The sequence below is a fragment of the Belonocnema kinseyi genome, chromosome 10, assembly GCF_010883055.1.
Source record: "Belonocnema kinseyi isolate 2016_QV_RU_SX_M_011 chromosome 10, B_treatae_v1, whole genome shotgun sequence".
Taxonomy (NCBI): Eukaryota; Metazoa; Arthropoda; class Insecta; order Hymenoptera; family Cynipidae; genus Belonocnema; species Belonocnema kinseyi.
In genome coordinates this window covers 95,563,674-95,580,820 of record NC_046666.1, presented here as the reverse complement: position 1 = coordinate 95,580,820, position 17,147 = coordinate 95,563,674, and the positions used below count along the sequence as shown (strand labels likewise).

At 29.1% G+C, this 17,147-nt stretch overlaps 1 protein-coding gene across 1 annotated transcript in view; it reads left to right on the top strand.

The window, feature by feature from the left end:
• Nucleotides 1–7,115, top strand: part of LOC117181268 — an 8,785-nt gene extending 1,670 nt beyond the window's left edge. The window contains exons 2-7 of the mRNA XM_033373832.1: nt 4,924–5,166; nt 5,384–5,619; nt 5,721–6,197; nt 6,301–6,476; nt 6,648–6,836; nt 6,906–7,115. Coding sequence (XP_033229723.1) covers nt 4,924–5,166; nt 5,384–5,619; nt 5,721–6,197; nt 6,301–6,476; nt 6,648–6,836; nt 6,906–7,115 — 1,531 coding nt within the window. The remainder of the gene's footprint in view (nt 1–4,923; nt 5,167–5,383; nt 5,620–5,720; nt 6,198–6,300; nt 6,477–6,647; nt 6,837–6,905) is intronic.
• Nucleotides 7,116–17,147: the final 10,032 nt, after the last annotated feature.

Here is a 17,147-nt window from a genome sequence, read left to right as displayed (position 1 = left end):
TGCATGCATCAAGGTGCTGCCCTCTTCAGCCTTTGACGTTCCTATGACAACCGCGTCCTTTGCCTCCGTCTACGGGAGGAGTGGGGCCAAGGCGCACATTGAAATTCAAACGGAACGTATTAAAATTAATGAGGGCCTAAAATTATTATATTTATTATTATGTTAAAATTAATTAATTTCTTTTACGGTTTCTATTTAAAAAAGGGAAATTTTTGAGATACTAAATAAATTTTAAAAAATTCTCTTCCTACTTTAGATTTTCAGTAAAATTTAAAAAATTATATTTTTAAGCTAAATTTTAAATTTAAATGAAAGTAAGATAAATTTAAAAAGTAAATAAATTTTAGTTTAAATAAGAATTTAGTTAAATTTAAAAATTAAATAAAGTTTTAAATTAATCCCTCGTCTGGTTTCTTTTAAAAGAGAAATTTTCAAGATTCTATATAAATAAGCTTAAAAAATTCTTGTCATATTTAAGAATTATAGCGAAATTTTAAAAATTATTTTAAAAAATATAAATTTTACGAAAATAAGGAATTGAAGGTTCGAATACTTCACTGTATAAATTTCTTCTACGTGTATTCTTAAATCCTAAAATATGTTATTATTTTTTCGCATAATTAACGTATAACTGATGTATTATTTACACTTCTCTGTAGTGTCGAATTGTCAATTTACATTTAATTCCGAGGAAAAATTTAAGGTTTTCAGTACTCATTTAATTATTTATCAAAATTATATTAAATTTTTTTTTATTATTTGAAACGTATAATCTTTTTCTCATAATTTGATTTAATACAAAAACCAGTAACTAGACTGTGCCTTGCATAGATCTAAAGGTTTTCAATAAAATTTCACATTTAATTTAGTCAATTATGCAATTTAAGGTTTTCATTATTTTATAGCGCCGTTTTCTTGAATCACAACAAATTATTCTGCCTGCATCTTTTCAAGATAAATAATAATAAAGGCCAGAATTACTTTTAAATTGTATCTTTCTACTTTTTTAAATTTATATATTTTTCTTGTTACCAAGGATACATTTTTTACTTAGTTAATTATTGGTATCTATAAAATAGAAGGACAAAAGAAAAATTGTTCAACAAAAAATTTTGAATCGAAAATCTAGAAGAATGATACATTTTTATTTAATTAAAATTGTATTTTAAAAGTTTGAGGACAGTCAAGCACTTAAAATTCTTATTCTCATCAGAATTTACAACTTTAAAGAACTCCAAATAGTTTATAAGAATAATTTAAAGAATCGAAGAATTCAACCAAATTTAAAAGAAATATAAGGCGTATAGGCGCGCATCTCAGCAACTAAGGACATTACTATCAAAATGGAAAAGGAAAGAATTCCAAACAATTAAAATAATTCAATAATTTTTTGCGAACCGGGAAATTACCGGAAATTACCGGAAATTTGTTTCCTTGATTAAAACGACCACCTGAATTTCGTAGTATTTTAAAAATTATTATATTCATTGACATTTTCCTGTTAAAATAGTTATACTTTTGCGTACTTGTAAAAAGATTCTCACCAAGAATTGAAAATTCTTTTGATTTTATGCATTTCTTCACGTTAATCTTTTTAAAGTTTGCAATAACAAAGAAAAACTATCTAATTAGTGCTTTTAAGTGTTTAAACATGGTGATTCATTTTTTTTCATAAATATTTTCGAAATAATTTTCATATTGTACACAACAGCTGGTTTTTAGGTAAGGTCACGAAGAAGATCATAGGGTCTTTTATTATCTCAAACTTGTAACTTACTCACTAAATATGAATCAGCGAAAAATGCACTGATTGAAATAGTAGTTGGACATTTCACTGATTAATCAGTGATTTCGGACTTATTCACTAATCAGTGCAGTAACACCAGAGTAAATCATGGGAAGCATAACCTCTAAATTTTTAAATTAGGCGTTGTTGTAATCTTTTACTTAAGTAGCAAGAATAATTCCTTAATGATATAAATTTTTTAATTTTTCGGCTGTAAGTTTGCTGAATTAACTGCAGTATAAATATACTGTAACTCGTATAGGAAGTACTTACTTGACGGGTTTGTATTTGGCAGTCCAATCTTGAAATTAAAGTAATATTTGAGGTTGTTTGTCATTTAAAAGCCTCGGAACTTCTCACCTTTCATAATATTTGATTATATTTATGGGTTTTAAGTTTTTATTATGATTCTTTGATTAAATGTACTAAAACATTATTTTACTATGATTTCTCAATTGACATGGTGCAGTGCTGCCAACCCTCAAAAGTGATTATTTCACTGGTTCAATAAGTAACCTTTCACTGATTGCCAGTGTCCCATTTCTAGCTATTTAAATCAGTCAAATTTCACTGACAATCATTTAAATTTCTGTGATTCAGATTTAGAGAGTACGCTGTGCCTTACATCTAATAAAACCTCTCATATAAATTATTATTTAAAACTCACTTTAAATTGATTTGAATGCAGTATGAAACACTTTGAATTCCTAAGATTTAAAGTTAAAATATATAATGAATTTGCAACAGAGAAGGTTCATTTTCTTACCAAAAAGACGAATTTTTAACAAATTCCATGAATTTTCTACCAAATAGTTGAATTTTACGCTTATCAAGGATCAATTTCTAATCAAGAAGAGACAAGTTGCAATTCTCAGAGAAAAAAGTAATTTTGAACATAAAAAAACCAAATTGTCAACAAAAAAAGTTAAATTTTAAGCCAGAGTTAAAACTTGCAGAAATATGATTTTAAAAAAACTAGATTGTACAAACAAGAATTTTCAACAAAATACATTAAAATACTTTAATTTTTAATCAAATAGTTTAATTGAAGCCAAAACTATGGATTTTTAACGGAAAAGTTCATTCACAAACGAATCCTATTTTAATTTTCCACCATATTGTGAAGTCCTTATTTAAAATAGACTAATTTAGACCTTAAAAATTGCATTTTTAATAAAAAGACGATGTAAAAAAAATCAAGAAAATTAATTTTCCACCAAAAAGATGCTATTTTAAACCAAATAAATGAATTTTCTACCAAATAATTAAATCTAAAACTTATGAAGGACAAATTTCTAACAAAAATGGAAAATCGCAATTTTCAGATAAAAAATTAATTTTGAACAAAACAAAAAACCCAAAATGTCAAGAAAATTGTTACATGTTAAAAGAAGATTAATTTTCAAAAAAACTGAGGAATTAAATTTTCAACAAAAGAGTCAAATCCAAAGCTCAAGGTGAGCCCTAAAAATATGCATTTTTAATAACAAAGTACAACTTTTAACCAAATCGTGTAATTTTCAATTAAAGAAGATAAATTGCGAACAAAATAGTTAAATTTTTAACCAAAGAAATGAATTTTTCAGCATTATATTAATGATCTACCAAAATAAGACAACCTTTCAAAAAAATATATCAATTTTTGACAACATTTTTTTATTTTAAAGCCGAGAAGACGATTTGCCTATAAAAAGGCTGAATTTTCAATTAAAAATATGATTTTTTAAAGGAAAATGTTAATTTTCTTCCAAAAAGTTAAATTTTCATTTAATCAGCTTATTGGTTATAAAAATAGTTTAATTAAAAATTAAAAACTGAATTTTCTACCTAATAGTTCAATTTTTTACCAAATTGCTGAATCATCAACCAAATTAAATTAATTTAGATCCAAACAGTTACATTTTTAATCCAAAATGATGAATGTTCAACGCAGAAAATTTATTTTCGGTAGAAAAAGACAAATGTTTATCAAAATACATTAATTTTCAATAGAAAGAAGCAATTTTAAACCAGAAAATATTAAATTTTAATAAAAATATTAATTTAAATCAAAAAGGAAATATTTACCTAATAAGTAAGTTAAAAAAATTTATTCCTAATAAAAAAAAAATTCAACAAAATAGTTACGTTTTAGCAAAAGAGTTCAGCCTAAAATGACTTTTTATCCGCAGAAGATTAATTTTCGAAAAATAGAATAGTTAAATTTTCGACCAAAGAGGTGAATCTCAAACTAAAAGAATGATTTTTTTATAAAGTAGTTCAACTTTTAACCAAGATTCTGAATTCCTAACGAAACAAGATGACTTTTTAACAAATAAGTTGCACTTTTTACAGAAAAATAACATTTTGAACAGAATACTAGAATTTTTAACCAAACGAGTTGAATTCCGAACCACAAATATAATAGTAGACTTTCTACCAAAAAGCATTTAAGCGAAAAAACACAAGGGAAAGGGGGTTCTTAAAAACAGAAAAAAAGAACAATTCTTTAAATGTTAATAATAGGGAAACATACTAAATGTTATCTAAGTTTGTAACTTTTCTTTCACTGACCCCTAACCCCAGTTCGAACCATAGTTTTTAGCATGACCCCACCCCCCATGCGATTGTTAATCAGGGCCGGCGCGACCGACTGTGCAAACTGTGTTTCTGCACAGGGCGGCAAAATTTTAGGGGCGGCAGATTGTCGCCCTGTCACACGTGAAATAGTTATTATATGATTTGGACATCTTTTTGAACTGCTGAAAGGTAAATGATACATTTCTGTTAAAGAGAAAAATGGAATTTCATCAAAGTTTAATATTTGATAAAATCCTGTTAAAGTTTAAGTTTAATAGAATAATGCTTATTAGTCGAATATTTTTCCAAATGACATTTCCAAGTATTTAGATTCGATGCCTCGCTCAATGTTAAAAGTGTTTATAAAACGTCGCCGGTCCGGCGGTGTTTATAAACACCTATTTATAAATATTATTTAACGGTGTGAAAAATCTTTTGATTACGTCGCAAGAGAAACCTACTCGGCTTTCCGGTGCCAAGTATCGAAAAAGAAGAGCGGAAAAAGAGGCGAAATTGGAAAGAGAAAGTGGTTCTTTTGAAAAGTATTTAAAAACAAGTAATGTTACTGTTGATACTAGTGATAGAGTTAGTACTAATGAAAGAATTTCATTGCCATCGACTTCAACTTGTCAAGATAAATATTTTGAAAGCGGCTTGCATGATGGATCATTAGATAGCGACGCAGCTTTAATAGTAACAAAACTCGAGATAACAGAGGAAGAGGAAATGGTTGCAATTTCGAATCTGGATTTGAGTTCTATAAGTACAAAGATTTCTCGAGACCCTTTAAAGTGGCCACTTGAAATAAACGATGATATAAGGTTACTTCTAGTCAAAAAAAGACCTATACATATACGGGAAAAAGACAATGCGGAGGGAAAGTTTCCGAAAGATAAATGCGGGCGTCGTTTTAATGAATCTTATTATCAGAGGCGTATGTGCAATGGGGAAATAATTTTTAAGATCATGGCTGATTTACTCAAAAAGCGCAGATGCGGTGTTTTGCTTTTGTTGTAAAATTTTTACCACCATTCAAAGCGCTTTAACTTCGGGTGGTTGCAATGATTGGAATCATATCGGTGAAAGACTCAGCTCACACGAAAAGAGCAAAGCACATTTAAGTGCCCATAAACAGTGGACTGAATTAGCATTGAGATTGACGACAAACAAGACAATCGATGCTAATCATCAACGAATGTTGGATGATGAAGCACGACATTGGCAAAATGTGTTAGAGCGGCTTCTAGCAATCATACATTTTTTGGCACAACAATGTTTGGCATTTAGAGGAATATATGTTATTATTATTATATTATTATTATTATATGTTATTATATATTATATGTTCACAACAATGGAAATTTTTTGAAACCAGTTGAGCTAATTTCAAAGTTTGATACTGTTATATCCGAGCACCTTTTAAGAATTAAAGATGGTCGCACGCAACAGCATTATCTCGGCAAAGATATTCAAACTGAAAGTATACATTTACTGGCGAATAAAATCAAGCAGACAATATTGAATATTGTAAAAAATGCCAAATATTATAGTATTATTGTTGATTGTACTTCAGATTTCAGCCACATAGAGCAAATGACTATTATAATACGTTGCGTGAATATTACAAAAAGTCCTGTGGAAGTTCGAGAAAATTTTCTTGGGTATTTACCAGTAACTAGCACTACAGGTGCAGCGCTTACTGAAGTCATCCTAGACGAACTAAAAAAAAATGGCTTGACTATTGATAATTTAAGGGGGCAAGGATACGACAACGGCTCGAATATGAAAGGAAAGCATGCTGGAGTTCAGCAACGCATCAGTGAAATAAATCCTCTTGCATTTTTCGTCCCATGTAGTTGTCATTCACTTAACTTGGTAGTTAACGATGCGGCAAAGTCATCGAGGGAAGCGGTCTCATGCTTTGCAGTTATTCAAAAAATATGTGTTTTTTTCAGCATCACCATTGAGGTGGGATGTTTTAAAAAAGTATACACCTTCTTTAACAGTGAAACCCTTGAGTACGACAAGATGGGAAAGTCGAATTGATGCGATTCGTCCAATAAGATACCAAATAGGTGAGATATATGATGCCTTACTGGATATTTCAAGCAATGACTCTTTTGATGCAATGGTCAGACATGAAGCTGAGTGCTTGGCGTCAGCTATTTCTGATTTTAAATTTCTGTGTTGTCTAATAACATGGCATAATATTTTGAATAACATAAATGTTGCGAGCAAATTGCTTCAAAGCGTTGATACCAATTTATCAAGTGCTATCAATGAACCAAAATGAGTTTTAAAGTACTTGGAATCGTATAGAAGTGACGACGGGTTTGCAAGTACTATAAGTGATGCTAAAGAACTTGCAGAAATACTAGGCGTTGAATCAGATTTCAAAAGTGCTCATAACGTTCGACCACGGCGGCAGAAAAGACAATTTGATTATGAGTCAGAAGATCAAGCAGTACAGGATCCTAAAACAAGACTCAAAGTAGGTTTCTTTTTTCAAACACTGGATGTGACAATATCTTCCATAAAAGAGCGATTTGATCAATTACAGACTCACAATTCACACTTCTCTTTTCTGTACGACATAAGTGCGTTGAAACATATGCTACTAACTGTTTTACTGGATAATTGCACAAAATTGGAAACTTTTTCAACTGACCAAGATCTAAAGGATATTGACGCTCAACAACTCTTAAACGAACTACAAGTTTTATCACATTCAGTTGATGAAACAGTATCACTGACACCGTTGAATGTGTAACAACACGTGGTTGAAATTGGGATCGACTGCTATCCCAACGTCGCGATTGCCCTCAGAATACTACTTACTCTTCCGATCACCGTGGCTAGTGGCTAACGCAGTTTTTCAAAATTAAAATTAATTAAAACCTACTTAAGATCTACGATGAGCGAAATGCGTTTAGTGGACTTAGCAATTATTTCAATTGAGCACAAACTTGGTGAAAATTTGGACTACAAAGAACTCGTACCTGAGTTTGCTGCAATCAAAGCTCGAAAAGTGCAATTCTATTAAAATTGAGCTTGACGCAGATGACTTTGACTTCGAAAAATCATCTTTTTACCAGGTAAGTTTTATATACACAAAATTGCGCTAAAATTATCGCCGATCGTCATTTGGCGGATTCTTTGCTGCCGAACGAATACTATTAATTATTAAAAAAGAAAAACCTCGGGCTAAAGCATTTTTCTGTTTAAATTAGAATTTTTTCGGCAGATATTTCTACAGGGGGCTGTGTAGGTTTGTATCGTCAGTCACTGAAGCATGCTTTAAACGCAGTTAAGTGATCTGATGTATGCAGTATCCTTAATATGATATTTTGTGCAACTAAAATTAATTTATTATTATGTGTTTGATTAAACTCCACAGAAAAATAGCGGGCTCTGTTTTGTTACAGCTCATTTGTTATATACTCGTAAGAAGATTTTTTTTCTCAAAAGAAGAATACTTCAAGTGTAAAACTATAACGTATGAACATAGCTGCGTTCTCAAAAGTTTCAAAATTTACCCCGGTATTTTCTACATTAGCCGCGGACTAGGTCAAGTGCTTGATGAGTTGGGCGGCAAATTGGTTAGCGTTGGCCCTGCATATAATTACTGCTTGGCTAGCTCTCCTTCGCTGCTCTTCAAAGAGAGGACACAAGCTACTGTTCACTAAGCCTCTTCAGTGTTCACTGTATTGCACTGAATCCTAATTTGCGCTTAGCGACCTGATAAGTGCTGTAAAATTGCTGTTCAACGTTTTGCAGTTCCACTATAAGCACACAAACTTATCGCACACGAGAATCTGTATCACACGCGATAAGTATCCGGCTTCGAAGGACCAAAATGTTTTGTGGTCGAGGCAAAACATGCAGAAAAAAATTAGAAACGTAATTATGAAATTGTTCTGTGATAATAGTTCAGTGAAAACACGCACCTTTCAGTAAGTTGAAACAATATTTATTTCTAAACAGAAAAATGGGGAACAAGAATAAGAATTATCACTCTTAATGCAGACAAGAGTAGATAGGACTTGTTATTTAAACCCGAAAAATTTCATCTGTACACGGCGGAATCAAAATGTATCTTGCGGAAGTTGAATTGTATCGGGTTGCAATTTTACAGAATGATCTAGACGAAGTACAATTTTTGAAGAAGGGATGCTAGGTCAGTGGGGGTGCTTATGGTCTATTGGCTGAGGAAAGTGGAGGTAGGAGACTTGGACACACCCAATTTGTGACGTAGAAATTTGGAAAGTTACAACATCTGCTGTTATAAATGCAATCTGGCAAAAATATGAACGTAACAAAGAGTAAAGAGAGAGAAATTTTAGAATTTACATCCTTATATTTCTGAACTTGCGATGGACAAAGAATCAGCTTTAAAAAGAATATAAAGTTCTCGAGAGTTCAGAAATTCTCTATATTATTTTTTCATTGAAGCTGAAAAAATTTCAGGTATAGTCAACTTTTTCAAAAATGTTATAATATGTTATTATTACTCACTGGCACAAACTGTAAATAAAAAAATTTGGCATTATTTTCGAAGCAATGGGGAAAGTTTTTTACATTTTAAAATCAAAAAAGGGGAACAGAAGATATTAACGGATTTCAATATTTAATTCTTATTTTACTTTTTTTCGGATGGCAAGCCACAAATATTTTTCGCTCTGCTCAAACGATTCAATTAATTTGATCATTTTCATTCCGCTCTATTGCACACCTTTTAATAGTAAAAAGTGGCCTATTTTAAGCAAGCTTGAAAGTTGTTGCTTGATTTTTTCCTATTCTTGTTTGTCTATTTTTGCTGGCTTCTGCGACATCACCTTACGAGTTCGTGTAGCAAAATCAATTGCCATTGATGCTTTGAAAATGCGATGTAGATATTTATTTTTTTCAAGGTTAGCTGGACAAAAAGGAAACTTGAGATTAGTATAAGAGTTAAACTAAGTATAAGGAAAGTTTGGTAAGTAGAATAAGCTATTAATAACCATTTTTATATGTAATTGCATAACAGGCCTGGGTATTAAAAGTAATTTCGTTGTTGTTGAAAAAATTGGTTAAATGGTCTCGTTGGGTACAAGATTCAATCGATGCTATCAAAATGGACCAATTAAAAAACACGTTTCTCAATCTAAAGCTTTTAGTATCAATGAATAAGCGATTCAACAAAAACATCTATGTCGGTAGGTATCCGTTTGAACTAAGGAGCAATTGAACTAAAGCCTATTTGAACTAAAACAGTTGAATAACGCTTAATATTTTTGACCTGTAGAAAAAGAGACGATAGATGGGATGTAAACTACTTTAAATGGTATAGTTAATTTCAATTCGTGGCGTTATGTGACAAACAATCCTTGTTGATTAAATTTAAACCTTATGATAGGCAGTGAAATTAGAAAATATGGGAACTTGTGCTTATCATTCATATTATTATTTTCTTAAACAGTTAATTAATAAATTGTCAAGGGGATGTAACAATAAAAGTTTAAATAATGTAATTAGTTAATATCAATAAGATTTGAAAATGCTGTGAAAATTTGAAAAAAGGCATGCAATTAATAGCATTTCAAATAATATTGTGTCGAACATTTAGATTTTATAACTATTCTGAAAACGTGATAATTATAAATGCTTTATGATTGGAAACATTAAAAATCTTATAATTAAAACTTAAATCGCTAAAATTAAAGTTTTATTAATGAATTATTAATTCTGGTTTCGAAACATTTTTGAGGTTAGATTGAGAAAAATATATTTTTCTCGCAAACAACTCTCCTCCATTAACTATTATTTTATTATAATTTTCATGATATTTTCATTCATTGTGAAATTTTTTTCATCTTTCTGAAACATTTAAAATCTAAAATATTCAAATTCTTTAAAATTTTTTTTAAAATCTCTTAAATCTTTTGCAACCTTTAATTCTCTGAAATAGTTTAAAATCCTTTATAATAATTTTAGAATAATTTAAGTCTTTGTCAAGTCATTTTGAAATATTTCCAACCAGAAAGGACCCAGAAATAAAAAAAATTCATGTTTACATATTATTGTAACTTTTTAGCTATTTCCGTCGTCCTTTTCATACAAATATTTACTAATGGACAATTTGAATATTCACCATGACGTTTTAAACAATTTATAAACAATGATTTATTCCCAAAAAATGTAAAAAAATAATAGCATTCTCTTACTGAAATGTAATTGTCATTTTTTGGAGTAGTACATTTTGTCAAAAACATATAATTATTTAAATAATTATTTATTGTCTATTTTCAAAATTGCTAAAAATTGAGCCAGAGATTTCAACTTTCTTTTTAAATTAGTATCATATACTACGTTTTGTTGAATAATTTCATAATTTTCATACATTTCTTTTAATGTTCAATACATTTCTATTTGTTTAAACAATCTATATTTGCTCAAACTGTTTTTTTCGATGGGTAGAAAAAGGAATTTGAATAAAATACATAAAATTATTTTTCCGACTGTATTGTATATAGAAAGAATATGTTTACCACTTTTTAATTGTTTAATAAATAAAATTTGTTTCAATCATTACTTTTCCAAAAAACCTTTTAAAATCATTATTAATTATATTTCTTTTATTTTATTTCATTGTTTTACTTATCGAAAAATAAGTCCTTGATCAAATAAAATTTTTTTCAACAAATATAAATTTGTTAAACATTATAAGAAATGTATCAAAATTATTTAATTATTCAACAAAATGTAGCATAGGATACCGGTTTGAAAAAACTGGACATCTTTGGATCTAATTTAATACATTTTGAAAATAAGCAATAATTAATTATTTAAATAATTAATTAATGTTTTGAGAAAAATTTATTACAAACAATGACAAACAATTACATTTCAATCAGACAATACGATTGTTTTGTATATTTTTTGGGAATAAATAATTGTTGAAACAATTTAGATTTGTTGAAGCAATTAAAAATGGTTTTAAAAGTCATGGTATGTATACAAATTGTTCATCAGTAAATACTTGTATGAACAAGAGACGGAAATTGCCAAAAAATTACAATAATACTTAAAAATGCAGTTTTTTAATTTTTGGGTCATATTTAGGGCACCCGGGGAAGGCGGGGCTGATTTGGAAATGAAAATAATTAGTATTGTTTTATTTCGTAGGAACTCCTCTGAAATACCTACAAAACTTGACTCGTTTCGTTGAATCCCTGGAACATGAGTTCAATTTTTCGAAAATGGTAAATTTCCCCATGTTAATTAAATGGGATCTTGAAGTCCCCAGTACACGTGTTAATATTCGAATTTCGAAAAACCAAAAATTACCGATCACCCTAGTGTACATCATTTTGAAAGAACTTATATTACAAAGTATTTCAAGTATTGAAACATATTTCAGAACGATTCCGAATGATTTCACGAAAATTTTAAATATATTAGAATGCCCTTACAAAGATTAAAAATATATAGAAATAGTTATAAATATTTCACATATTACAAATTTCAAAAAATATAAAAAAATTAACAATAATTTGAAACATTTTACAACGATGAAAATATTGAAATAATTTTGCCAAGATTAAAAATGTTTGAAAAGAATCAAGAAATATTTCATGTAACGAAAACTGTTTTAAAGGCTTAGAAAGATTTTAAGTATTTTGCAATGATATTTGATACATTCCAGAATATTTTAAAGATTTCAAAAGAATAATAAAATCTCATTTTGATTTCAGGAATATTGGAAATATTTTGAAATGACTTGACAAAGATTTAAATTCTTTTTAAAATATTGTTAAGGATTTTGAACTATTTCAGAGATTTTAAGATTGCAAAAGATTTAAGAGAGATTTAAAAAATTTTTAAAAACAATTTAAATATTTGAGATTGCAAATGTTTCAGAAAGATGAAAGAAATTTTACAATAAATGAAAATATCATGAACATTATAATAAAAGAATAGTTAATAAAAGAGAGTAGTTTGCGTGAAAAATATATTTTTCTGAAAAATGTTTCGACACCAGAATTATTGATTCATTAATAAAACTTTAATTTTAGCGCTTTAAGTTTTGATTATAAGATTTTTAATGTTTTCAATCATAAAGCATTCATAATTATCACGTTTTCAGAATAGTTATAAAATCTAAAGGTTCGACACAATATTATTTGAAATGCTTTTAATTGTATTCCTTTTTTCAAATTTTCACAGCATTTTCAAATCTTATTAATATTAACTAATTACATTATTTAAACTTTTACTGTTACGTACCCTTCACAATTTATTAATTAAGTATTTTCGAAAATAATAATATGACTGATGAGCACAAGTTCCCTTATTTTCTATTTTCACTGTCCATCATAAGATTTAAATTTAATCAACAAGGATTGTTCGTCACTTAACGCCGCGAATTGAAATTAACTATACCATTTGAAGTAACTTACATCCCATCTATCTTCTCGTTTTCTACAGGCCAAAAATATTACGCGTTATTAAACTGCTTAAGTTCAAATAGGCTTTAGTTCAATTGCGCCTTAGTTCAAACGGATACCTACCATCTATATCCAAAATTCTGGGTTGGTCACTTACGCGTAACTCGAGTATGTTCTACGTATAATACGTTTTTGGCGTGATATACGTCGAAAACAGTATAAAACTGCTGTAAGGTACGTTTTCAAGATGGCCACTTGCAAAATCAAGGTCATCAGCGTTGACAAGTACGTAAACTCATTTTTGTAATATAATAATATAAGAATTCTGTAAAATACGTTTCAAGAAGAAAGGACAGAGAACTTATTATAACCTAATTATAATTATAAGTGATTATAACCTCAAACTGCTTTAACATTTGTTCAAAATCAAAGAATTTTAAAAAAATTGGTATTTACTACGAGATTTACGAGACGAATAAAATAAAATAAATAATATAATACGAATCGATAAACATAAAACTGTGAAAAATTATCTATAGTTATAGATTCTGCAGTATTGTAAATTACATTATCACAAATTATGCATAAAGTAGAACTATTTACTGTAATGAAACGTTGAAAAGCGAACACGGCAACCACGACTTACATCAAGAAGAATTGATTATTTTAGGTATTTTTTTATATTGACTCATGCGCACTGAAAATTTTCATTCAAATGTAATATACGTCAAAACGCCTAAAAAACTAAAGAGGTAATATACTTGGTAATATACGCGTAGAAAAACACGTATAATACGTAGAGTATTATACGTTACCAACCCTGCGAATATTGAAGAAAAAACATTGATGTATCGAAAATATCGAAGTTCAAAACATGGAGTTCAAGAGCGAAGCATGAATGTTTTTCGATGACGAAGTCGATATCTCATCACTACGTAGGTATTCGTTGACGAATATTGGTGGAAGGATCATATCTATCTAGAGTCCTAGACCTACACTAAAGCAAGTTTGAGGTGAAGTGCATAGAAAGTTGCAGGAAAGTTTTAAAAAGTGTTCAGGAAGTCGTAGGAAAGTGTGAAAAAGTTTTCAGGAAAGCCATCGCGTCTTATTAATAAGGTATTTATATGTCATAAACTTATTCTATTTTTATTTTTATGCAGTAATTCACTTAATTTAATCTGATATGTGTTGCGACTATATTAAAAAAAACTCAGCTTTCAGTATAAATAAACCTAGCGTAGATATAATCATCAAGTAATCTTTAAATTTGATGTTTTATCAGTTTGAAGTCGAATTTAGAATGATGTAATGTGCAAAAGCTGTTTTTAAATAAACACAAAAAATCAGGCACTTTCGCATTTTCTACGGTTTTTTCTTGAAAAACCTAGTTAACCTAAACTGTTAAAACTTAGCATGAGAAATGCTTGTAACATTTTTAATTCTAATCCACTTAATATAGATAATCATCTTCATAAATAGAAAATTCACTAATTCGGTAAGTGGGTTTTATCATTAAGTGGTATTTTTAATATTTTTTAACAATATATTTAAATTTTAAACAAGTTTCCCGATTACTGGGACCGTCACGATGACTGGGTCATTTATCTTAGCTTCTTTTCTTGTTTTCAACCCATTCTCATTTTCAATTTTTCGAGGTGATTCTCCAAGGTAAAATGTTAACAGTGAGTAACTCAAACTGATATTGTTTTGCAAAACCTCGTATTTATTATCGTTTTGCTGTACAAATTATGACATTCTAAAAGTTAATCGTTGTAGAATAGCCTAAAACACCTACAAAGCAAAACGTTACACGAAGGTTTAAGGGAAATTGTTATTAAAAAAAAATGGTTCCGCAATGTGATAAAATTTCTAAGTTCCATCGATAAAAATTTTATATGCTCATTAAATGTTACTATCAGAACTTTTAAAATGGTATAAAACGCGAAAAAATCAAATATTACACGAAGAAAATTTGTAGTCGATTTAAATTATTTATTTAATTATTATTTTATTGATATTCTAGTTAACAGTTCGTGTATTTTATATTTACATAACGTCGTATAATAATAAATAATTAGAAAAAGAGAGGCTTTTTCACCGAGTTTCAACTTGTCGGTTTAGCGCAGTGGTTAGCACTCCTGACTAGTAGGCGATAGATTGAGGTATAGATATCTAGGTTCGACCCCCCTAAGCGTTAGAAATTTTATTTGTAATATAATGTTTAAAAATGTAATATATGTATTCATTCTAAGCAGTGCCATTAACATGTATTGATAAAGTACTCGCAGTCAATTATTATTTATTTTTTAAATACCTTTTTTGTTATATCTTTAGATTATAGAAATAGTGGGTGTTAGAATTAAACAAATGGTTTGAAAATTATATTTTTGTAATTATAAATAATATTCGGACGATATGCAGTCGTATGATGATGAATGGATGGTCTTTAAAACAATCCAATAATTTTTGATCATTTTTAAAATTAACTCCGGCATTTTCGTACGTCAGCGGTTTGTCAGTACTGCGCCAGTGCTGGAAAGCCAGTACCGCCAAGCATTACAAGACAGTGCTGGCAAGCCAGTACCGCCAAGCATTACAAGCCAGTACTGGCATAGTACTGGCCCAGTACAGACAGCCAGTAATGGAACTCCAGCAGGCTGTACTGGGCCAGTACTGAGCCAGTACTGGGCCGGTGGTGTATTTCTACCTGGGGTAGGCTTTTCGTTTCATAAATACGAATGAATTTCTAGGGATGCAAGAATTTGTCACATCACCATTTTGCTGCAACGAAATTTAAATAAGATAAGTAATTTCCAGACTTCAAACAGCCTACCATAATCTTTACAACAAATTTTAAAGATAAAATTAAATGAAAACATTATTCTTCCACGGAAGTGGTTTGGCCAGGACGGCTCAAATTGTTAACGGATTTTAAAGTTTTGTATTTTTTTATTATTTGCATTGAATTTCTTAGAAAACCCTCCAAACCGGTTTTATAATTTCTTTTTGTTTTCAATAATAGATGAACAAATACAGCTCAAAAACTAGTTGTTTTCAAAATGTGATTTTTTTATCTCTGAAGAAGCTTAGGAAGATTTCTAAATGTCAAAGATTAAAATATCAGGATCAATCGTCCATTATTCAGACCTACTACTTGGAAACAGAAATGGGTAATTAGGTCATAAATTGCGAAAAACTCTCACTATATAGGCTTAAAGTTTTTCCATGATCAACTTCATCATTATGGGATGATTCTAAATAATGAATCTTCAGGATTATTTTTTGACAGTTTGAGAGTAGTTTTGAAAACGTTTGAAATATTCTCTTGAAATTAATTTTCTAAATAATAATAGTTAACATTTTTTTATAAATTTGCAGGTTCTTTTGGAACCTATACATATTTACATTTAATTTTTTAAATGAGATTCCTGCCTCGAAATTTTATTCCAGGAAAATTTCCTAATTTTCCCAGTTTCATTTAATTTTTCGTCAATTACGCAGATTTCCTGGTTCATAGACACCCTGTCATGTAAAAAAACTCGGAAAAAATGTATATCCTAGGCGGAAAGATTGTATATGGGGCATTCCACACAATATGTTTTACCAACAAATTTTTTTACGTGAAATATGTTTTTTTCTTGTTTAACACTCAAAAATATTCGATACGTATTTTTTTATTTCATTATGACACGCAAAGTTTTTGAGAAAATTAAAAAAATTGTTTGCTCATAAAAAAGTACCTTTTTTCAATTGCTCATACTGTAATGTTAAACAAAGATATGAAAATTCATACGCAAGATAAAATGTGAGCCTTTTCCTCAACTTTCGAATAAAGTGTACTAAAATCCACTTTAATTATGTATTTATAATATAAATCAAATATTTATAAACAAATAGATTTTTCTCAATTTGGACCTGTTTTTTTAATTATTTATTTTACAGAATGGACTACACCTTTTTTTTTTTTGATCTAGTAAAACTTTGGGAGTGTTTAGTCAAATACTTTCGAAGCAATGCTTACATATTTAAAATGTATTGCAATTCAAAAATTCGATGCTTCGAAAGTATTTTACTACCTGCTTCCAAACTTTTACAAGATCAAGATAATCGTTTAGTCCACTCTTTAAATAAAAAAAAAACAGGTCCAAATTGAAAAACAATCTATTTATTCTATATTTTTAAATAAATAATTAAAGTATATTTTAGCATACTTTATTCAAAAGTTGCCTGAAAGGCTCACATTTTATCTTTCGTATGAATTTTCATATCTTCGTTTAATATTCCACTATAAAAAATTGAAAAAAGGTACTTTTTTATAAACCTAATTTTTTTATTTTCTCGACATTTTTGCGTGTTATTTTGAAATAAAAAATATG